This window comes from Hippichthys cyanospilos, chromosome 19 (genome assembly GCF_059441005.1).
Source record: "Hippichthys cyanospilos isolate Australia breed blue-spotted pipefish chromosome 19, RoL_Hcya_1.0, whole genome shotgun sequence".
In the NCBI taxonomy this organism is placed as follows: domain Eukaryota; kingdom Metazoa; phylum Chordata; class Actinopteri; order Syngnathiformes; family Syngnathidae; genus Hippichthys; species Hippichthys cyanospilos.
In genome coordinates, this window is record NC_142387.1 from 2,059,185 (window position 1) to 2,084,759 (window position 25,575).

At 39.6% G+C, this 25,575-nt stretch overlaps 1 protein-coding gene across 2 annotated transcripts in view; it reads left to right on the top strand.

Moving 5' to 3' along the window:
• Nucleotides 1-25,099, top strand: part of ofcc1 (orofacial cleft 1 candidate 1) — a 106,025-nt gene extending 80,926 nt beyond the window's left edge. The window contains exons 16-18 of one of the 2 annotated variants that reach the window (XM_088441834.1): nucleotides 16,615-16,752; nucleotides 24,374-24,512; nucleotides 24,679-25,099. In XM_088441834.1, coding sequence (XP_088297960.1) covers nucleotides 16,615-16,752; nucleotides 24,374-24,512; nucleotides 24,679-24,827 — 426 coding nt within the window. In that variant the 3' untranslated portion in view covers nucleotides 24,828-25,099. Of the gene's footprint in view, nucleotides 1-1,774; nucleotides 2,563-16,614; nucleotides 16,753-24,373; nucleotides 24,513-24,678 lie in introns of those variants that run through there. The other variant, XM_088441833.1, reaches the window with a different exon arrangement.
• The last annotated feature ends 476 nt before the right edge of the window (nucleotides 25,100-25,575 follow it).

Below are 25,575 nucleotides of genomic sequence, written 5' to 3' on the forward strand. Positions count from 1 at the left end.
CAATCAGTGTCCACTTCAATTCGCAGGGAATAAGAACCAGTTTCACCCACGAATAGTGGAAATCCATAGGTGTGACATCTACAAGTGGTCTTAAAAAGATTGGGCACCCCTGATCCTTTTCAAGATTTTCCTTTATAAATCATTGGTTCGGATCAGAAATTTCAGTAACATATATCATGTAGCAGATGAACACTGTAATATTTGAGAATTGAAATGAAGTTCATAGGATTTACAGAAAGTGTGCAATACAATTTAAGTGTGCACTACATTTATACAAAAGAAGGTAGGTGCATAAATTTGGGCACCCCAAAATAATTACCAATATTTAGTAGAGCCTTCTTTACAATAACAGCCTCTAAACGCTCCACTTCAGTCGGGTTTTTATGGTTTCCGAGCATAGACTGCCTGCTTTAAGTCACACCACAGATTTTCAGTAATATTCAGGTCTGGGAACTGAGATGGCCATTCCAGAACATTGTAGTTGTTCCTCTGCATGAATGCCTTAGTAGACCAGTGATTAGTGTCGTGTTGTTGAAGTGTCCTGCCCTTGGTGCAACTTCAACTTAATCACTGATTCTTGAACATTGTTTGTCAAGAATCTTCTGATAATCCATGCGACCTTAAACTTGAACACGATTGCCATTACCTGCACTGGTCACACAACCACCAGCACACAACCGAATGATGGAACCACCAACAAATTTTGTGGGCAGCAAGTGTTTGTCTTAGAATGTTGTCTTCTTTTTCCTCCATGCACACAGCCCCTTGTTATGTCCAAATAACCCAATTTTAGTTTCATCAGTCCATAACACCTTATTCCAAAATGAAGCTAGCTTGTTCAAATTCGCTTTTGCATACCTCATGCAACACTGTTTAGGGCATGTGCGCAGAAAAGGCTTCTGCCGCATTACTCTCCCATACAGCATCTCCTTGTGCAAAATGCGCTGAATAGTTGAACGATGCACAGAGGACACCTGAAGCAAAATCATGTACAGTATGTCTTTGGAGCTGGTCTGTGGGTTGAGTTTGACTGCTCTCACCATTTTTCGCCTCTGCTTATCTGAGATTTTTCTTGACCTGCCACTTCAGGCCTTAACTCGAACTGTGTCTGGTCTCCCATTTCCTCACTAGGGTCCCGATCTTGGACTAAAAATAAAGAAACTAAAAAAAAACATAGCATCAAAGTGCCGGAAACAAATAAAAAATAATAATAATTCTTATTTTTTGCTATTATACATGACAAAAACAAAGTGTTTTCTCTGCGGTCATCCGCGCCCCGTCTAGCATCACCTTGCACCCCCCCAGGTGGGCCCTCCTCACTATTTGAGAAGCACAGAAGTAGGCCATGGGTCAGTGAGCATGCCAAATACCCCCCCCCCCCCCCCTCAATATTAGCGCTAAAGATATTCAAATCAATAAAAAAAACAAGGGTGCCCAAATGTATGCACCTGCTTACTTTTGTTTAAGTAATTATTGCACACTTTCTATAAATCCTTCATTTCAAATATCAATGTTTATCTAAGACAGTATGATCTATTTTACTGAAATTGATCATCTGAACCACCAATGTTTTCAAAAGAAAATCTTGAAAATGATCAGGGCTGCCCAAACTTTTTCATACCACTGTATTGCTCCCAATCATGCGCCTCCATGTCATTGCCCACATGAGCACTGAAGCTCCCCAGTACAAGAAGAAAGTCCCTAGAAGGAGCATTCTCCTATACACCCTCCGTGGACTCCAAAACGAGCGGGTAAACTGTTGTTTTATGCATAGGTACAAACAAAGGTCAGGCACCACCCGAAAGCGGAGGAAAGCAACCTGCTCATCCACCGAGTTGAAACCCAATGTACAGGCACCAAGCCGCAGGACAATAAGTGTCAAGTCTATTTGGGTTAGATGTTTTGTGTCAATGTTGTGAGTTTTCGGGTTACTGTTTCTGTGGGGATTCTGTTTACTTTTGTTTGGGCTCATATTCAGTTTTCCTCGGGTTAGTCTAGTTCAGGGGTCACCAACCTTTGTGAAACTGAGAGTTACTTCTTTGGTGCCGAGTAATACGAAGGGCTACCAGTTTATGTGATGACACCAATCATGGTAATTATTTTTCACAATAATTAAGGAACAGCTAAAGTAAATACATAAAGCATGTGTAATATGTAATGTAAATGTAATACATGTATAATTGTTTGTAAAAATTCATAGAAAATCACCAATGTTCTATACCTTGTAAGTTATTTGCAGACCAGGCCTGCAAGCTACTCATGTGATCTTTGGGGGATACCTAGTACCCGCGGGCACCACTTTGGTGACTCCTTGTCGAGTTAGTATGATTTGTTCCACCTATTGTCCGCGTGTTCCACGCCCCCGCCTCTTGTTTCCATCCAGATTTTGCTTGTTTCCCTTAGTAGTCTTGTTGTATTCTTGTTTGTTTTCAGGTCTTTTCCTTGCTGTCCTTTCTCACTGTTGAATTCAACTCGTTGTTCTCCATGTTCCACATGCTCCCCTGTCATTCTGTCGCTGTCTCCCTGCTGTTCCCCGTGAGTTTAGTTTAGTCTCAAGATTTGTTGCTACTTTGTTCATTTTTTATTCTCTGTTGTTCCTGCCTTATTTATTTATTAAACCTTCATTTTTTGTGCTAAGTTCCTCTCAGTTTCTTGCATTTTTGGGTCCCCATCCTTCCTCCTCTCCATTCAACATGCCGCAACATGACAATAAGTATGCTCACTCCTGCTCTGCGCCTCTCACTGCGGTCAACTCCAGAATGGAAGATAGTCAAAACTCTCTCAAGAGCACTGTTATCAGAGTCCAAGCTGCAGGAGAAGGCAAGTCCGATAATGTCTACTCTGAACTTTTTCAGGGTCCTTCTCTGCCTGAGAGATGATATTCCATGTCTCTATGGCTGGCATCTGCAGCCGGGAGTCGGATCGCCAAGGTCCCCACCCTTGGCTGCCATGCAGTGGTGACCTGTGTCCGGTCAAGGGAAAATCTGCTCTAACATTTTCATTCATCATCATTCATCATAGGACCTATTTCCATGGGTCACCCTGCCAGGGTCAAAAAGCCCCAGACAACCTATCTCCAAGGATTATTGTGACACGCAAACTCCACCATCATGGTATGGTGATGAGTCGATAATTTTGCGGACGAGCACAGGCTGTGTCTAAGAGAAAAGGCTACACTGTTGTGGGTGTGGTACAACTTCATAGCCAATCCAAACAACTCCTCTGCACTCTACTATTTCAACATGGCATATGATGTGATACAAAGTGAGAAAATGTGTAGATTACCAACACGAGCTTGGGGAAAAGATGCAAACTCCAGACAAGTAGGCTGTAATCACTTAGAAAGGCAAGCATTAGTGCTAAACTGTTGCTTGGTGGAAAAACCTCTTTCAAATCTCCCCATTTCAGTATCAGCACCTCCAATTCCACATAGCACTACTCCACCACCTTGGTTTCCATTACAATACTATGGTCCCATCCTCAGCCTCGCCTTACATGCGCAAATTATACATAAATAACCAAGCCTGTCCACCACCCAGGCAAATTCAAATGCACCTGTCAAAGTGATGAAGCACCCGCCCGCAGGGAGGCATTGTTTACATTTTCACTCCACTCCTCACAAAAGTGAGATTCTAATTATTTCCCTCATTGTAAATTAAAGCCAAGTGGGACAGAAGTACAAACCAATGGCCTGAGTCCAAGAACAGGTCTTCCCTATAAGACGAAACATTGAGAATGCTGGGAAAAGGTGAAAAAAAAAAAAAACCTGAGACAGTCCGAATCAAATGTGATAATTATAATTTTGTCATTTACGAGGTGCCTCATAAATGGCTCTAGACTAAATTTCAAGCAACTACTGTATTACTATCACTTTTATTATATTTAGGGCCAAAGCAGGCACAGGTAGTCATATTTATTTTACTTCTGAATTAATCGTCTTGGGGGGGGGGGGGGGGGGGGGGGGGGCTTCATCACTTATCATCCCCGAAATAAAAATTCCACCAGCTAATGAATTTTTGTTATAGTATTATATATTATCAGAGGTCACAGCAGCAATAAGTATGTATTATTGTTTTGTTTTTTTTAATCTAGTATCCACATATTGTGTTTCTCTGCAAAGGAAAAATTCACAGTGATACTTGCGACAGTCAAGGATGTCAGGCAGTTTTGCACTTTCTAAATGAACTTCATGCACTGTCAGTTTTTTTTTTTTTTTTTTTTTTTATTGTACTACTGTGTTCATACGGTAGACAAAGCCACACTACATCATACTTATTTTTAGTTTTAAACTAAAGTGACTTTTTTTTTTACTCACTCAGCATGCTTTGTTGGCAACAGGTGCAAAACTGGTACACATTATTGTATTTGATTCAAAATGAAGCTTGAAGAGATTAAAAGTGGCAGTGCCCTCTGTATGTGGTAATTTGATAAACAAATTCCAAGCACTTATTTTTTCCATATTTTTAATCTTGACTAAATCAGAGCTGGGACTAGTATGTGACACAAAAAATACATGTTTGTTATTTTTAACAGCAAACTATAGCAACTGATTACATATATTACTCATTTTTGTCTTTAGTTTTTGCATTGCCTTGACTTGCAACTGTATATCTGTATAAGCTTTATGTTGACAGACAGCTAAATGAATAAGATTTACTGTGACAAAAAAAATTATTTGTGACTATTGAAGTATTTTTTCTATGTATTAGGATGAGGTATGCTTTAATTTGGTAAGTATGAAATCACATTTTCCCTGACAAAGACAGGCAGACTGTCTTAGTGAACCTTTGCTGCATCTGTGCCACTTCCTGTGCCCTTGTCCCCCTTGCCCATTTTCCATTTGCCGTAATGTCTACAAATCCAGAAATTTATGTCCCTCCTGGAAAACATGCTTTGCCATTTATAGTCCTTGGCCAAAATACACAAGACCTTTCTCTCATGATGCCAGTCAAGGGGCTGATGCAGACTCTATCAGATTTCTAAATACAGATCCTGACAATAAATCCCAGCTTGATTGGCTTTGAATTGGGTTAGCTCACTTGAATGCTATCTGCTAAAACCACAGCTGGCCTGTCTGCTCCATGCAACATTGAAGCTAAATCAGTCACTTAGTGCTATCAAATGGAACAATAGCAGAGTGGAAAGAGCACTCTGACTCGTGTTAGAAAGCAAGAAGCCAGGATAACACCATGATGGAACAAATCCAGACCAGAATGCTGGTAGTGTGGAGCCGCTAATGCTCTTTTTAGTTTTTTTGTCTGCCATGAAGAACCCTGAGAGCCATAGTGCATTGCATGAAATGGCATCACCCAAAACCAACACACAAACACGTTTTAAATCTTTTGTTTGGCCTTGTCAACAGGATTTCACATGCTAATTCACACAGGACTGTAGAATGTTGTCACACTAAAGGGATAAATCTCATTTCGTTCATTGAAAAGCACAAGGAGACACCCATGCAGGTGCGATTAACCAAAGTGACTTCCATTGATACCAACTCTAACCATACAGCCTCTCTTTCTACTGGCTGTTCCAATCCTTGACTAGCAGAAACTATGGTAAAATGGGCTTTATCTTATATAGCGCTTTTCTACCTTGGGTACTCAAAGTCACACACCTTGACTATTCATTTACCACCTGGTGAAGCAGCACAAGGAGCAACTGGGGTTCAGTGTATTGCTCAAGGACACTTTGCCATTCATCACAATGACCGAAGATCAAATTCACAACCTATAACTAACTTAAACCATGTCTTGATTGCCCCTGTTTTTTCAATAATTATAAATTATGGAAATGGACGTGCCGACCTAAAAAAAACCCAAAAACAAACATGATGTGTACATTTAGCGTGACATCAAACAGAAGCTAGAGCAGGGGTGGGTAAACATTGTCGCTCGTGGGCCACATTGACTTTTAAAATTAACAATACAATACAATACATAATTTAAAAAAAATTGCATTTGTTAACAGTACATATCAAACAAGCATAGCTAAATTATTCATGTAATAACATTCAGTGGGCCCCCGATTTAGGAGATTAATGCGTTCCGCGATTGGGATCATAACACGAATTCACCGTATGTCGGGCAATCCAGACCTATGTTAAATAATGCGTGGAAAACCCCAGGTAAAAACATATACAAACTTTATTCGTTCAGCGGCTACGCTCGTAACTCGAACTGCTCGTATGACGGGCAATCCAAACCTATGTTTTTAGTGAATGCATGCAACGCGTGGAAAAACCTTAGGTAAAAACATCACGACTTTATACACATATTAAAAATTTGTAACAATCTACTGTACAGTTAAATTAAATAACATAAATATACAAAGGAAAAATGACATTTACCTTTGGGGTGACGTGACTTGGGCTGGGTGGAGGCGGAGGGGAGCAGAGATTATTTTCTTGAACAAGAACTTTACTAAAACTAGAACATATCACCAGCGTTTTCCTTCTCTTTAATCCATATTAGAAGAAGCCTCTCCATTTTGTAGTTGACCGAGGTCGGTCCCCCGGCAAGGAAAGTCTTACCCTTAGAAGATTGCCGAGCGGTTACGGCCATACTCACGAGCAAGGTTAACTATGCGTGTGCCTCATTCGTATTTTTTTATTATCTCCTGCTTGGTTTCTATTGTCCTCATCCTCTTACTTCTTCCTTTAACACCACTTCCAATTTTAGAAGCCATGTCTAACAGATAAAGTTTACAAAGTCTTCACAACTTTCTTCCGTTTTTCACTCATTTTCTCTCCTTCCTTCCATTCCGACCAGCTGTGCCATCAAGCTAGATAAAGGCGTTCGGCCAATAGCATAACGGCATTTCTGTGATTGACGTGACGCCGGTCAATAGCATATCCGCATCTCCGTGAGTGAGACCGGGACTGTGACCTTAATCGACCAATAGCATATTGGCATCTCTGTGACTGACTCCGTGACTGACACCGTGACTGAGACAGTGACTGTAACATTGTAAGAGCAATAGCGTTCAGCGTTACCATGACAAGTGTGAACATTTGATTACGTTGATGCAGCAAAGTGAAAATAATTGTTTGATCACAATGACCGGCATGTCGGATTGTTCGTAAGACGATAGGTTTGTGCGTAAGAGGGGGACAAAAAAACCCTCGGTCCACGCTCGTAAGTCGAAAAGTTTGTAAGAGAGTGTTACGCCCAGCCTAGGGGAACTGGGATATAACGTGTGTGCTCCCCCGTCCGTACCCTCACCACCAGAAAAGGCCCGTGAAACTAAAGTTGTTGAGAACAAAAACAGCAGCTTTTATTGTCTTCGGAGGGAGAGCAAACAAACAAAATAACAAACAAAAGATCTTCTGAATCCCTAACTAACTAGCCAAACAAAAAGGAAACGAATGACAATTGGCTCACTAACTACCTAACGCAAAAACAGGAGAAAAAGGGTTAAACCAAAACGGCGTCTCCCTCCTACTACTGCTCAATCTACAGATTCTTACAAACACAGCGAGCAACACAGATGCACACTATCTAACAATTTCTGAGGTGGCGTTTTCTGTTGGTGGGATGACCGGAGAGAGACAGAGTTTGGTCCGTGGGCTGCTTAAATAGGGCGGCAAATCAGGAGAGCCAGCCAATGGGATGACACCACCTGCACACAATTGACACACTCCAACCAAAAGGCATTCACACACACGCACACACACAAACAAAGGAGACACAGCAGGACACATACAAAAACTATATATGACCCATGGGTCATAACAGAGAGGGAGTTTGTAAACCGGGGGCCCACTGTGTGTATATATATATATATATATATATATATATATATATATATATATATATATATATATATATATATATATATATATATATAATTTTTTTTTAATTGGTAACAAAATACAAACTGGTTTCGGGTGAAGTTGGAAGATTACGTAAAATATAAATGAAAACAAAATACAACGATTTGAAAGTTTTCCCATATTCAATTAAATACACCACAAAGACAAATAATTATTTGCCAAATAATAATTAACTTTGAATTTCATTACTGCAACACATCCAGTAGAAGTTGGTAAAGGTGGCAAAAAATACTGACAAAACTGAGACTAGCTCATCAAACACCAACAACAGCAATGGAAACTCCTCAAATATGCTCAATTATTCACAAGCAAGGATGGGGCGAGGGTCACCACTTCGTCCGCAACTGCGAAAAAATAGTCGAACAGTTAAGAACAAAATTTTTCAAAGCAAAATTGCAAAGAATTTAGGGATTTCAACATCTACGGACCATAATATGATCAAAATGTTTAGAGAATCTGGTGAAATCATTGCACGTAAGCGATATGGCCGGAAACCAAGACTGAATGACCATGACCTTCGATCCCTCAGACAGCACTTAAAAATCGACATGAGCGTGTAAAGAATATCACGAAATGGGCTCACAAAAATTTCAGAAAACCACTGTCAGTAAATACAGTTCGTCACTACATCTATAAGTGCAGGTTTCAAATTGTTTTTGGAAACAGTGGAAGTTGTGTCCTCTGGACAAAAGAGGAAGCAGACCATCCGGACTGTTATCAATGCAAAGTTCAAAAGCCAGCATCTGTGTTGTTATGGGGGTGCCTCAGTTCCCATGACAAGGGTGACCTATATTTCTGTGGGAGCAACATAAATGCTGAAAAGTACATACAGATTTTGGAGCAACATACGCTGCCATCCAAGCGACTTATTTTCATGGACGCCGCTGCTTATTTCAGCAAGATAATACCAAGCCACATTCTGCATGTGTTACAACAGCTTGGCTTCGAGGAGTCCAGGTTCTCCCCTGGCCTGCTTGCAGTCCAGACCTGTCTTCCATGTGTGGTGCATTATGAAGCGTAAAATACAACAGAGAAGACCCCGGACTGTTGAACAACTGAAGTGGTTCATCAAACAAGAATGGAAAAGAATTCCACATGAGAAGCCAAGAAAATTGGTCCAAAACATTTATTGACTGTTATTAAAAGGAAAGGTGATGTAACAAAGTGGTAAACATGCCCTTTCCCAATGTCTACTGGACATGTTGCAGCCATGAAATTCTAAGTTAATTATTATTTGGAAAAAAAAAACAAGATTACGTTTACCAGTTTGAACATTGATTATGTTGTCTTTGTAGTGTATTCAACTGAAGATGGGTTAAGAAGGATTTTCAAATCATTGTATTTCATTTTTATTTACATTTTACACAATTTACCAAATTCAATCAAATCCGGTTTGTAATATACATGCATACAATTAAATAACGTCATAAATAAACAATTATATAAAGGATTTATTTACCTTTGAGTGACGCTTGTTATGGCCATTATTCCCTAGTAAGAGAGGGCAAGGCTATCTTAGCTTTCTTCGTATTTCTTGATTAGCTCCAGCTTCGTTTCTATATAAATCTTCATCTTTTTTCTCAGGCAGTTTGTCACCAACAAAAAATAAGAGGGAGGCAAAATAACAAAACACAACCAACCCCACAGGTCATGACAGTTGTTGATGTTAATCGTAAAGCGGGATGTATGCCTTAAAGAGAGGATGGAAAAAATCGTAATATTCCAGATTGTAACGTGAAAAAAAGACATAAGGACCCCGTAACCCGGGGGTCCACTTTACTTTTGATTGAGAACAGTTTTGTTGATCACCCATTTTATCCAGTGCATCAATGTCTAGAGGTAATCCTGTTGTGACAATTCTCAGAGCAAATCTGAGGTGTCCATCACTTATAACACCCATAACACTGTGCCATTCAGCTCTGGAACATTGTCAGTATTTTCAACTAGCTCCAAAAATGAAATAATCTCCTGTTTGAGCTTCTAGACAATGTTGACATACTTTTCCTAAACTTAACCAGTGTCGGACATTAAAATAGTACAATAACAGAAGCCACATATTCATAATACATATCCAGAAGAAGGTCGTGTGATTAACATTAGCTTCTATCAGAAAAATAATAAACTGATGATGGGTGAAGTCCTCTCCCTCGATTAAAGTTAACAGGGTTTGTAACGTGGGCAACCTGTACCACGGTTTTACACAGTGCATCCTAGTGAATGATGCAGCATTGGGACATTACCTCTTGAGTGTCCTGACGTTTTTCCTGTCATATTTGGTGATTTATCTGTGGTAATGTTGCCGAGCGTACTCCAAGGTAACTTATGCCTCTGTATGAAAGTTGATACGCTGTTCAATACTCCATATTCCGTTCTTTACATGTCATATTATATACATTCGGTTACGATTGTTCAAGTGCTGGTTTTATATTAGAGTGTTTAGCCAATTATAATTCAGTTAACTTGTGTCTCCAAGCTGTATGAAATCTGCCTGCTACCCTAAGCGCTAGGGCATTCGCTTCAAAAGTTGTGGGCCTTCTGTGGCATGTGCAAAGACACATTTGAACCGGCCCCTTTAGTTATTAGACAGTTGCAATACCCAATCGAGTCATAAGATCACCATCTAGAACGCGACGTGATTGAATGCTCACGTGCTTGAAGGCGGTTCTATTCTCAGCAACCAAGCTACGTGGTGTTGGCCTTGGCTGATTGCATTAAAGGCATAGCGTAACTATTAGCTAACCTATCCCGGGAGGGGGAACGTGTTTTGTCATCCACTTCCAATAAACGTACTATGAGCAGCATTTTTCTGGCTCGGCTGCCAGGGATGTAAGCTCGTCTTTGCCATTCTAGCTGAGCAAATAGGGGCGTGAGCTGGTCACATTTTTGGCTGGCTGGCTGGGCTACCAGGGGCGCTAACCCAGGCAATTTTTTCTGCTGTGAATGCCTTTTGTTTGCAAAGGATCATTTTGGTGTTTGGAGCTACACTGGATTTGCAAACTTAAATTGTTTAACCAAGGCAGCAACGAGACACCAAAGCACGGCTGGACACACGTGCTACAGTGCTTTTAAAAACTTTTGGGGAACCCCAAGTGGATTATACAGTATTGTACATCTTAGTTTGAAGGTTAAGTGATCTCTTCAATGCGCTACAGTGATTTTAAAAACTTTGGGGGACACCCGAGTGGATACACTGTACATCTCAGTGCGAATGGAAAGAGAGCTCCACAATGAAGACGGAGAGGAAGAAAAATCAGGAGTTGTTGAAAACACTTCCATCTGACATCACAGAAGGCATAACATTATATATATTATATATATATATATATATATATATATATATATATATATATATATATATATATAGCCCCACAGTGCAAAGGCTAAGGGTTCTGGGTCCAGCCTTCCTGTGCGGAGTTTGCATGTTCTCCCTTTGTCTGTGTGGATTATCTCAAGGTCTTTGAATTTCTTCCAACATTCCAGAAACAAGCATAGCTACATGTAGGTATATTAAACACTTTTTTTCTCCTTCATATCATGGAAATTACTTAGCATACAAAAGAATATAAAAAGAAAGAAAAACTGAAATCTCAAAATTCCCCATTTGAAATGAACGCAACATGAGATTATATTGCTCGTTAATATGTCTGTTCAGATATTATTGCACTTCTCGGGAACACATCAATAGCTTACTGTGGACAACTTGAATGAAGGAAATGTTATCTTCGTATCATGAATAGTATTATTGTCCGTTCCGTGGCTGTAGACTGGGGACACGGGTGAAGTCCCTCTTCCAGGACTGTAGCTGCCCTCCGGGGTAGATAGCCCTCACACGTTGGCTCAAATTGGAGCCCACAGCCAACAAAACTGCCAACAGGGGGTGGGGTGTGGTCGACATTAACCGTCACTTTTATTACATTGAAAAACAACATAGCAATATGCCGGTGTGCAACTACAGCCTCACCTGCCGCGCATGCGCCTCCTCCACACTCTCTCTCTCGCTCAACCAATTCCTCACCCTCCAGTCACAACATGCAAGCAACACTATTGTAACATTTAATGTGGTGTTTTTGAAGCGCTTGGAATGATTTCTATGATTTATATGATTCATAATATGTCAAAAATCATGAGACAAAAGCCACTCCGCAGCCGATTGATAGAAAAAAAACAAAGTACAGTACTACGAAAATAAGGCATTTCAATACCAATACACGGCATAATGAAAAATGAATGTCGTATTGCAATATGAGTATAGCGTCAGTTAGTGTTGCAATATATCAATAATATGTATCGATATTATCTCCCAGCCCTAGTCCCAAGGTATGTTTTATGAATTGCTGTAATTGTTTGTGTACCTTACAATTTGCAACCAGTTTGGGCTGTCCTCCGCCTACTGCCCAGAGACAGCTAAGGTAGGCTCAAGCAATCCTTGTAAGTATAGGCAGCTAAGAAAATGGATGGAAGGATGAATGGATTAGTAAGAATAATGCTGTTTTCATCAGTCTTAACACTACATTCCCAGTAAAGTGGCTAAACCCAGTGCCATTTTTTATTTGAATCAGGTGGTCAGTATCTGCAGAATCAAACTATAACGGAACATGTAAGCTGAGTTAGTTTTAATGGGAAAGTTGTAAAGTAAAGCGGGCGGCTCGGTGATACAGTGGTTAGCACGTCCACCTCACAGTTAAGGGACCCAAGTTCAATTCCAGCTGACTCCTGCCTTCCTGTGTGGAGCTTGTATGTTCTCCCTGAGCATGTGTGGGTTATCTCATGCATGGTAGGTATATTGGATGCTCTAAGTCAGGGGTGTCCAAACGTTTTGCAAAGGGGGCTAGATTTGGTGTGTTAAAAATGTAAGGGGGCCAACCTTGGCGGTCGTTCTTTACATATAACAGTAATTAATTTAAATACATTTCAGCGAGCCGTTCTGTGTTTCACATTTACTTTTTTTTATTTTAATTTCAGCTATCTTAAGCCTGTGTTTTGGTTCACTTGAAACATTCATATAAAAATTGAATTGACATTAAATATTGAAATTGAATATTCACTTAACTTCACTTTTTTAACACTAACTTTTTTGTTACAGTTGAACAGAAGTAATTGTACTCTTGGGTGCAAATTACATTTGAAACATAAAAAAAATATCTCACCATGGTAGTTTAATATTTATAAAAATTGTAAACACAATAACAGAGAAATTAACAAGTAACAGTCATATCAATAAGTGCAGGGCTAATTTAAAATATGACATTAGTAACTATAAATGTTGATTGGATTTTTAATTGGTTATTATTCTGGAGTGAAAACGTAAAAAAAAAAAAAAAACATTTTCAGTCTTATCGTAAATGAAAAATGATTTGTCCGCATGAGTGTGATGGGTGAAACTGAGATCTGTGGTGCAGGACAAAGGCCAGGTGTGGCAGTGTATGGATGCGCAAGATGTCTTGTAAGTGAGAGTCCGATAGCCATGTCCTCACACGGCTCTTATTTAAGTTCATAACAGAGAATGTCTTCTCACACAAATACGTCGACCCGAATAAGCTTAGCATTTTCTTACCAAATGCTCGAATCTTTCGGAACTTGTCCTTATCCAGCTGTCGATAAGAGATTAAACTAGCTTCAAGATGTTTCAGGATCTCGCTGCGTTCATTACCTGTGATTTTGCCACATACGTCAGCATGTTTTGTTTGGTAATGTCGCTTCACATTTATCTATTTAAAAACAGCCACTGTCTCTTTACAAATAAAGCAGACACAGTTGTTCCGTATTTCAGTGAACAAATAGTCCAATTTCCACTCATCCTTGAACCGTCGGCCCTCGCAGTCAGCTTTCCTCCTTTTGTTGATTGTCACCATTTTAGAAAGTTAGGGGCTCATACAGTCAATTACTCATATACTTATTTGCTGTTCTTAATTCAGCCTATAGATGGCAGCAATTAGCACACGCACGTAACAGCGCTGCTGCCCAGTGTATTAATTCTCCATGCGGGTCAGACATTATTGATTTTATGACGGAGGCTGCGGGCCGCATGGAAAGTGACAACGGGCCGCATTTGGCCCCTGGGCCGGACTTTGGACATGCCTATTTGAAGTAGTCCTTAGATGTGATTAGGTGTGTTCATCTTGCTGTGCCCTGCAAATTTCTGGCTATTGAAAATGGATGGATGGATGAACAGTAAAGTAACTAAGTTAGTTTTACAAGCAAGTTAATCGAACTCCTCTGCAACAAAATCATCCCTGCAGCCAGAAATTTTTCACCAAAGGGGAATTTTCACTACAGCAAAACTATGTTTTGGACATAAACATCAAAAAACATGGTGTGCAATCTACAATCTGACTGAAGTTAGAAACAAAATCATCCAACTAGCCCACAATGAAGAGAAAGAAAGAAAAAAGAAAGAAAGAAAGAAAGAAAGAAAGAAAGAAAGAATGAAAGAAAGAAAGAAAGAAAGAAATTGCCAAATCTGTAATAAGCATTCATTATCACACTCATAATTTCTTGCATAATGTTTTTCACTTTGCTTCATCCATCCTTCATTTTTTCATCTTTATACTTTTATCCCATCTTCAAGTAATACATTTGGTTTAAGATCCGCCAGCTCCACATGTCAAAATGATATTTCACCACTTTGCGAAAAGTCCACATGGGCCAGATTTTTCTCAACGTGTATCTTTCGGAATTTCTTCACGAGTGGACAACATGTCGGATGAACAATTGCTTATGGAAGTTAGCTGGTACAAACACCTTTATGATTCGTCTGAAAAGGAATAGTGTGATCTAAATACCATAAACAACTCCTGGCGAGCACCACGTTGGCGAGAGATGAGGAGTCTGTTTAGATCGTTTGAATCAACTAGGATTCACCACCTCTGTTATAGACTCGTGTTGTTTGTATGCTGTAGAGTCCATTTATTGACACCTATAGTATGGGAGAATATCTTGTGACTGCAGGGGAAAGCCACTCCGGGTATGAAGTGCAGCAAAACATGTGCCGGTGCGTCAATATAAACCAAGCTTGACTTTTACTGCAGGCTTGTTTTCGCTGTAGTGAAATTCAGTGGAACAAAAACATTTCGTATTTTGCAACAAGGGGATTTTTTTTTTTTTTTTGCAATAAGAAAGATCATGGATTTTTTTCACACTGGGGGGTAATTTTGCACCTGCTGGTTTTGCTGTAAAGGAGTTTTACTGTTTTCAGTTAATTAACTAAATTACTTTTTCAAGGTAATTATAGCAATACTGATTTTGGGACTTATGAAAATGGGACACAAAAGCACATCCATATGTGGCGGTTTTGACAATGACATCCTTTCTAATCGCAAGCCCGTCTGCTTTACAGCGAATGCAGTGTCTCTAATTACAATTGAGGTAATAGGCCTCACTGTTTGCTCTGTTGAGTGCCTTGAGTTGTATTTTGATAAGTGTTGGCTGACATCGATACACCACAAAATTAAACCTCTCCGTCAGCTTGACCCGAACACTCATGGCCTGTTGAAGAAGCAGCTATTTGTCCTTCAACAGATTCTATGTCTTCATACTAGTTATAATTACACCCCATGGGGTCACCATGAATTTTGACTATTAAAAAAAAATCCTCTTTTTTACTCCACTTGTTTTTGTCCTTTGCCACTTGTATGTCATTTCCATGATTTTTATTCCTTTCACATTGGCTTATATGAAAGGTGATACAAAAGAAACACACATGAGAGTGTGTTGTTTACGTTCCCTTAGTAGCTGACATTGTGTATAAAAATTCATCAAAATTGTGCACTCAGGACACATTGGAGCCTTTACCAGCACACTTTCAGAATGCTGGTATGGTCTTCACACATGGATGACTCGAAGATACATGACCTATTTAACATGTTACACGCTCTGCTTGCTGCCTGTGTCTCATCCTAATAGAGGAGGGCTGACCATTACAGGTGTGTAAACTCGAAATAATATATATACATACAATGTACAGTTTTCCCTCATTTTTTTTGTTGTCAATGGAGACTGAAAACCCCTTGCGAAAAATGCACTCCGCAAAATAGGGACACCTCCACCCCCCATGTGGGTGGCAGAATTTTTAAAACGTGAAAAGTATTTATACTTTACATATTTAAGACAAAAATTACGGCAATGCACATATGTATACTTAAATCTTTAATTATTAAACCTTATCCAGTAATGCATTTATACAGTTTCCATCCCTTGGCAGTAGTCAGAGAAGACGGAGGACTGGAGTTGCCCTCGGAGTAACGCCCCTCAGGGGTGGAGCCCATAGCTGACCAAACATGAAAACAGGGAAGCAGAATTTACACATTTACAAATTCCAATTTATTCCAACAGCATTTGTAACATCTTCTCAAAGTTCATTTTTTTCTTCACCATATACTCCTTTAGCCTCGCTGTGTCACTCATGTATGAGATTCATTGAGATAGCTACAGGAGGTACTGTAGTCAACAGCTCGGACAAGACTGGCAATGCAACCAGCCAATCAGCAAACGGGCACTCTAACAAGACACGTGATTGGCTCCCGACACGAAATTGACAAATGATGGCAGGAGTGGATTACAACTACTGGGCAGAATCACATTGCAACTCCTGCCCTGATTGGTCAATGTCACGGTGCCAGTCGATCTAGGAGCGCCTGTGGAATATTTTAAAATAAATCTCATTTTGTGTGTGTGTGTGTGTGGGTGTGGGTGTGGGTGTGGGTGTGTGTGTGCGTGTGCGTGTGTGTGTGTGTGTGTGTGTGTGTGTGTGTGTGTGCTTGTGTGTGGGTGTGTGTGACTAGGTGGCAGTCTATGACTATGTGTGGACAGCGCAGAACCCATTGGCTGGTTCTTTAACTTCTAGAGATGACCCTCAGAGGGAGCCCTCTTCTATCGCACAGGGAGAAACCAGCACCCACGTTGCCATCTACACGCTCTATGTAAGCGGGCTCAAGCAAATATACAGACATTTCCTCCGACAACCAGATGGGGCCATCATTGAGGTACGGCAAATAGGAGTTCCACTTGATGAATACACTGGAAACAGTTGCAAAATGATTTAGGTCAAAAATGTGAAGATACGGGGCTTGTTTTCATTAAGTAACACAATTTAGGCAAGTGTACCGAACGTTCCCTTCCAGTGCTGTTTGTCTTTCGATTATGGTGACATGCAAGAGTACAGGATGACGGTGGAAACAAATGGTGGAAAGATGGGTGGGGTGCATATTCATAACCACTCCCTGTTTTCACCCCCACTCAACTTTCCCTCTCTGTGAAGAGAGAGTAGGGTTGCTCACAGTTTCAACATTGAGTCCAATCCACAGACAACAGTACAGCTGCGTGGTGCAAGAGGGCAAATAACTACACTACTAACCTGAAGAACTAGAATCAAAATGTTTTCCTACGGCAAAAACAAATGTAAAATGGTGTTTCCTTCTCAAATAGAAGGGAAATGATTTGCCCCCAGAAACAAATCATAACTTCATTCAAAAGATCTGTTGTAGTCACTGCTTACCAAATACCAATTGCCTGATAACACTGGATAAAGACTATGGTTGTCAACTACAGTATGTCAGCGTCACTGAGTCAACAGATAGAAGCTGTTGGGGAATTTAATTACATTGCCAACTTTTTCATCCGACTTTTGACATGACATTGTGGTGTGAAGCATTGCTTCATTAGCGCTACTCGACAAGTGCTACATTTATTCTTTTACTCCATCACTCCTGTCAGTCCCCCTGAGAGGCACCTGCATCATCTCCTCTATATTAATATTTGGAAGTTAGACTGTCAGAAAAATGAGGCAGGAAGGCAGGATATATTCATAGACGCTAACAATTAGCTCGAAGGGTCTGTTGTGTCCTAATAGTCCTCTGTCACTATATGACGGATAGGGAGTGCAAACATGTAACATGGTTTTCTTGCCAATGTGTGTGTGCAGGCATATGCATAGCCTGTAGACCTAGATCAGACATCTGGGCAAAATATCCTCACAATGCACATTGTCTCAAATACATTACTTAATACCTTTTGTTCTTTTATGGGAGAAAATTTCATAAAGGCCACGTTAAGTGAAGGATGTATGCGTCCCTTGGGTGCTTCTGTCTGTTCTTTGCATCCTCACCACAAGAGTCCCTGATGGCATTTCACCCGCTGGTAGGGGGGGACCCACGGCATCAAAAGCAAGAGAGTGTGACTCCATCCCCCTTGTGCTTCGCAGCTCCGACCTCTTTTGCATATTCCAGGCTAATCCTCCACTGGCTATATGGACTGGTTTATGTACAGTATATATGAACATCCAGGAATCACCAAGGGGCATTCTGAGCACTCCGAAGCACACTTGCACTGTTTTGTTTTTTTTTTAATTTGTGGTTTATATTCTGACATTATGATACACACGCAACAGGGCGCTATGTACAAATTGGCCTTTCAGATGTGCAGTGATAGTTCCTTGGAGATAAATAGCAATAAGAGCAGAATACATAAGACAATAGCAAACAAAACAGAAAACAGCTTGATTATGGAATATACAAACAGCTCCAAAGCCAAGTTTGAGATTTTCCACTCTTCCAAGACCCAAATTAAAACCCAAAATGCATTGCTATAACATCTACACTGATATACAATATATAAACTAATGATATGGATGGCAACAGGTATCTTGAACCAAAACGCCATTTCGTAAAAAAATACATGACAAAAAATGTTCTACCGTGTATCAGTTACCAATGCTATTTTTAAAGAAAACTGGTTGCAGGCTTAGCCATGAATAATAACAACTAAAAATAAAAAACATGTGAAATGCATGTACGGCATAAGGCTTTCTTTGCATAAGTTATACTTTTCTTTGTTATTTCTACATGGCACATAAAACATAGTATTTTATTTCAAACATGAACTTTTTTTCAGTTATAAAATCTTTGGTCAAACCTGCCCTCCGAGATCGACTGTGATACAAATATTTAACCTGTTTTAAATATGTAATAATGTGACTCTTTTCTCAGCTACTTATCAAGTGTAATTGTGCTCCTTAAGAAGGCTGCTTCCATTTACTGAGGCAATATTGACGGATGGCTCATTTCCTTTAAAGTGCTCTGTTTTCATAGGCAGTGTCCTGGACGCCAATGCCCTGAAGGAGTAGCTCCTCCCTTAGACTAACATGACCACAGCTTCAGGGGCCAGCGGCTTTGCATATTACTCACACATTTACAGCCTAAATTTGTCTAAACGAACACCTTCACAATTAAAGTCCCGGAAGAATGGCCCTGAGCTATAGACATTGTTAGACACTGTTTGGAAGGAACCCAACAGTCAGGTGTGTCCTGTTTACTGAAATGTGCGAAAATGAGAAGCAGTCAGGCAAAACTAAATATTTCTATTGTTTATACAGCTATTTTTCAACCAGTTATTGTATGTTGTTTGAAGTGTCTTCTCCCTGTGTTGAAAGATTATTATTTGGTCTGAATCAAAAGGTGCAAATGTGGAGTAAAACGTCACAATAATGTGGACTTTATTGACATCCACACAAGTTAATATTAATGATGTCTTATAAGGTCTCACTCTGCATATGGCCCAGGGCCTGTATCTGTGCTGTTGACCATGCTGTTGGAATTGTGGAGTAGAATCAAAACAATACAAAACACTGCCATCCGTGTGTTTGCATGCAGCAAATGAACAAAAAGCACATTGAAGGTAAAGTGAGGTGTAGCTATGCAAATGCTCATTACCTATAAAACAGATGTTCCACAGATGCTAGCTCACAAAAAACACTGCTGACAACAACAGTTAAGGCCGAAATGACACAGGGAACTGCATTCATATAATGGAGGACCTTCAATGAAGACTTCATAAGCGCTCTGTCTGCAGAAACAAGATGGCTGATGAAGAAATTAATGCAGGCAAAGTCATTATCTTCCCTCCTAAAACCACAGTGGGTTTATGTCCCCCCGTGTCGTTCTTTTCCTCCCGGGCTAACACTTAAGTGTCGGCGGACAACTGTGCTCTCGTTTTTGTCTCCTCGCTCCATATGGAAGGTGGCAGCACATGCAAAAACTGGCTCTGCTTCTGTAAAACTTCCATTAAAGATGCACAACTAAGGCTCTGCCAGCTTGACTATTACATCTACCCGCAAATTATTTATGGTGCAAAAAAACTGCTGATGAGGAGTATGCCCACCAACAAGCATTTTAAAAAAATAAATAAATAAAAAAACATCCTTTTTGCTGTTTCTTCATGCTTTTATATGTGTTTAAAAAAAAAAAAAAACATCCTACTTGCTGTTTCTGCATACTCTTATATGGGTGATGTGCTGAAAATTTTACACTGTACTGTTTAATATTGCTATTGCTTTGGTGCATAATGCAATATGTTTCACTCTGAATTTGTAAATAATCATTAAAAAAAAAAGACTGAAGACAAAATTACTGGGAAACTTGCTGCATTTACTACTGGTAGGGGAACATCTATCCATCCATCCATCCATCCATCCATCCACTTTTCTACTCGGACTAGCTTTTCCAAAGCCACCTCATACAGCGCTTCCAGTAGGAACTTGACACATTCCCAGACCACCTGTGAGACATAGTCTTTCTTGCCTGGCCTCTTTTATTCCACAGGGTGGGACTGGGCACCAACTGTGGCAGGTTTCTAATCCTGATCGACAGGACATAAATCTGCTTCAGTCGGATGTAAGGCTGCTGCAATCAATGCTTGATACGTGTGTTCTTTTTGGGGCTTTGCCTCATGTAGGGTTCAGCTCTGTGTCTACATTTGTGAGCATTTGAGGGGACTAGGACATTCAACGCCTGTTTGCTTTAACAACAAGATGTAGACGGAGAGCAAGGTTGCCGATGGATGCGTTTGCCCATGCCTATCTTCGGCGAGCGCTTCCCGTGGCATGTACGGTATGACAAAAAGCTAGAAAATAATACACGGAATGAGCACCAACTGTAGCGGATTACTGATCTGGATTACCGGAACATAAATCTGCTTTAGTTTGTGCTCGGCCTGTGAATTTTTTATTTTATTTTTTATTTCACAAAAACGCTTGCTCAAAGTGGGTGTTCCGTCAGCGACTTGCCTTTTTGCGTAGTAGAAGCAAATTGTCGCTGCATGTCCTTTCATTCCATTATTCCAAAATATTTAAACTGGCCACAGTGAAAACATCTGCTGTCGCTTAATGGCTTCTGCTGATACTTAAACACACCCCCAAGTTCAACAAATCAGTGTTAGTTAGCACAACACGCTCCTCTCGAGCTACCCAGCTAGGTAGCTGAAGACCCTAATCGTGACAAGGTGCTTAGATAGCTCCTTCTAGACGCGTGTGGGAACCTTCCAGGCTCGAGACCCTTTTTAATTTTAACAGAAATGGAAATAGGGGGATAGTTCCCGATTATGTTCCTGCAGTGTGAAATGGGCTAATGTAAAGGATCCGCAGCTGTGCCCTTTGGGATGACTGAGCTGATCACTCGACAAAAAAGATCTTGGCTATCCAGCAGAGGAAACTTCCACTATTTGTATCTATTTTTTTACCTTACACATTGTAACCAAACTGTAAGCCTAAATTAGCTGGTAAACTAAGGTAAACTAAGAGCCTTTAGCCTCAGCTAACTCATTTCAAATTTTCTCACCTGGTCTGGTGGACAGTGTTTATGTTGTCCATCATGTGGAGGATGGCAATTTTGAAGCGGATGTGAGTGAAGACAGTTGGGGCAAGGCCACACAGGTTTTATTTTATTTTTTTGCACCAGAATAATCTTCAAAGATTTCAGTTCGCTGCCAATGACGAGAGCTAAGGACACGTCATTGTAGAAAATGGCGGCAATTTTCATAAATTGTTCATAGTCTTCTTCATAATCTTTCACAGGAGGACACTGTACACACTGTCAAAAGCCTTAGTGAGGTTGATGAAGGCAAAGTAAAGCAAGAGCAGTCGGCAGATGTAATGGTCAGGTCGGTATTCCCTCTTAGATGGTGACAATCTACATGGTGTCTCAGGCAGGACACTTTCAGCAAGATGCTTGAAGGATATTCCATGTTGATTTTTCACACCTATCCTCCTTTGTTTGTAGTTCCACTTCTATATATTAAAATGAGAAAGAACTGAAAATACACAGAATCTTCCATGAGTGATCTTCCCTTTGTCATCACCACACAAACTCGCGATCCATTTGGGTTCATACCAATATTGACCTAATTTAAAATGCAGAAAATAACCTTAACCTTTTGAAAAACACCTTGCAGCACCAATAATTGACAAAACACATTAATTCTCCACCCTGATTTTTTTTTAATTTTTGTAATTCCACCACTTGTTTGATTGTCGCTTTGGTGCTAGAGGACCCACGCTTCATTTGCTATGAGGTCATTGTCGCCTCTCAGAAATATGAATCTTATTCATAAAGCAAGTAAGGGGCCGCTGCATATCGAGTGTGTGTGAATGTTTGTGTCTGTGTGTGTTGGCAAGATACAAATGTGTGTGTGTGTGCACATGCGTGTGTAGGTGTGTCCGTGTGTGTGCGTGTGTGTGTGTGTGTGTGTGTGTGTGTGTGTGTATGGTTACAAGACATAGGAGAATGTCCTTGGCTATAAACTGTATGTTGCACGAGGAGATTAATGCCTCCCTGGCAGCCATATCTGCTGAGCAGGAGGACTTCTTCAAAGTACACTGCATGCAATTATCTGGCAAGTTCATACAAGTTTTGGATAAAGAAACTTTGTGGCATATTTTTCAACTTGGCTGCTCCATCTGCTATTTACAACTGTAAGAAAATGTCCCTGGCAATTTTTTTTCTTTTACATAAAATATACACAAGCCCGTGGTAGGATTCACAAATTTGACTGATTATTACCTCTGATATGGAGTTTACAATCTCTTTTATTTTTCTCATACCATAAAGTACAGTGGGTCCCCAGTTTACGAGATTAATCCGTTCCGCGGTTGGAATCGTAACGTGAATTCGCCGTATGGCGGGCAATCCAAACCTATGTTAATTAGCGAAAGCATGTAAAACCCCAGGTAAAAACATCAAAATTTTACATACATGTTAAAAATTGGTATCAAAATAGTATAGTAAGTACTACTTGTATACAATATACATGCATTCAATTAAATATCATGAATAAAAATTATATAAGGATTTATTTACCTTTGATTGAAGCTTGTTATGGCCATATTACTGAGTAAGGGTAGCCTAGGATAGGCTAATCATCTTTTTACTTCTCTCTTTAGAATCAATAGCAGTTTTGGGACTCATGAATAACCAAATAAAATTTGAATTAAGCACTAAAATGCATAATAAATACGATATTGAAAGCACTCTCACGTGTGATCAAGTCTTTAGGCAGCCATCTTTGTGACCCCGTGCGCCGACCGAGTTTTTTTGCCCCCCCCCCCCCCCCCCTTTGCGGGATTTTCCCGTTTTTGCGACAAAAACAACTGTCATGACCCTAGGGGCTTGACTGTATTTGTGTTGTTTTGTCTCCATCTGCTGGCGTTTTTAGGTTATTGCACTTATTTTTTGTTACCGTCAATGCATCCATGGTATGCGTTACTACAATGCTGGTCTGCTGTTGATCAGCATCTCTTCACAGACATGGTGGTCAGCCTCACTTGTTTCATAATGGCGGAACGGTGAAGCTTTGTTCTATCGTGAGTGGTTACAAAACCGTATTTTTAGGGCATTTTACTGCTTAATTCAAACTTGAAAGGGTTAGCCATGGGTCCCAAGATTGCTAGTGATGTTCCCCTCAGAGAGAAGTAAGAAGATGATTTAGCTAGCCTAGCCTAGGCTAACCTAGTAGGGAATTTGGGCATAACAAGTGCCCCTCAAAGGTAAATAAATCCTTTCAATATTTTTGATTTATAATGTTTTCTGATTTTATACATGTATATCATATAAATGTATCGCTCACTATACTGTTTTGGTACCAATTTCTGATATGTATGTACAATTTTGATGTTTTTACCTGGGGTTCTAAACGCATTAGGCATTTAGGCATTAGGCATTTAACCACAGAACGGATAAATTTCGTAACACACATACACGTAACATATCTATCTATCTATCTATCTATCTATCTATCTATCTATCTATCTATCTATCTATCTATCTATCTATCTATATATATACATATATCTATATCTATATATATCTATATATATATATATATATATATATATATATATATATATATATATATATATATATATATATATATACATGAAGAGGGACCAAGTTTTGAAATATCAATTTAATCAATAATGCTAAAGATACAAGTATAGCCTTTTTATTCGGTGTCACAAATGTCAAGCCAAAGCAGTCCTATCTTCTTGTTCAGCCTATTCTCAAAGACAGTAGCAAACAACACATGACAGCAGTGATGACAATCCTGCCTTAAAACATTAGAGCAGTTATTTATTTTGTCTTTGTGTCTGCTACATATTACTCTAGGTTTTCATGAAGCTACTCAGTCCTAAGTGGTCACTCAATTCTTGCATTTGCACTGTATATAATATGTGTTGCCTGAGAAAGGTCACTTGGCACTTGTGTTTTCATCAAGGTGATTGGTGAGCTGGAGAGCTTGGACAATGCTTCCAGAATGGCACCCTTTGCAGGCCAGCATTCAGGGCCTCGGACGATTGACCAGGATGGCTCAGGCATGACCCACCAGCTACGGAAAAAGAAAAAGCTTTTTGGACGTGAGTATTGGAACAGTATTTGACAAGCATATTTTTCCATAAAAAAATATGTGCACATTGACGGAGATGCGCCTGACTCAACGTGCAAGCCTGCTACTTGCGCAAACATTTTTTCCAGCTGTTTGTTTAACTGAACTTGCTTTTAATGGTGGCTCTGTCCCCTCAGGGTACCCTCGTATTGATCCAGTAGGAGGAACCACCTCAACCAACGAGAGTAAAGCAAGGTGTGCAGACGGCTTCGACTTCAACCCCCCCCCTAAAAAAACAAAACAAAAAACAAACAAAAAAACCCTCACTCCTGTCACACCTGATTAGAGTCTTCAATGAACCTTTCATGTTTTTGCAATGTTAAAGATTGATTCATTAACATGTATGATGTGTTTTGATTTGGAAAATGCAAAATTTTTAACAATATATAATTACAGTATTTTTCAGACTATGAGCCAGAAATTTTTTGTCATGATTTGAGCTCTGTGGCTTATAGTCCAGTGCGTCTGATGTGTAGGTTTTTCTTTTTTCTTTCTTTATTTTTGATTTGTTTATTTGCTCACCACGGAGCCACTGCTAGGAGGCAGTCCCCCAGTAAAAAAAAAAAAGTATGTATCTATCTGTCATTTTGTGAAACAACTATGAAATAGAGCTGAAAATGAATGAATCGATGGCTGTATTATATTTATAAAACTGTCAGTGAGTGTGTGTATATACTGCATATATATATATATATATATATATATATATATATATATATATATATATATATATATATATATATATATATATAATATATACATACATACATACATGTACATCGTATTTTTTGGAATATAGGCCGCGACTTTTTCCTCAAGATTTGAGCCCTGCAGCTTATAGTCCAGTGCAGTTTATCTGCTGTTTTTTCCCCACCAGTCAAGCAAATGTGCGTACCTGCTCAAGGAGTCAGTTTATGAAACAACTATGAAATAGAACTGCAAAGATGTGAATCAATGGATTTTTAAAATATATTATTAAAAACATATTTTAAAATATATTATTAAAAACATATTTTAAAATATATTATTAAGAA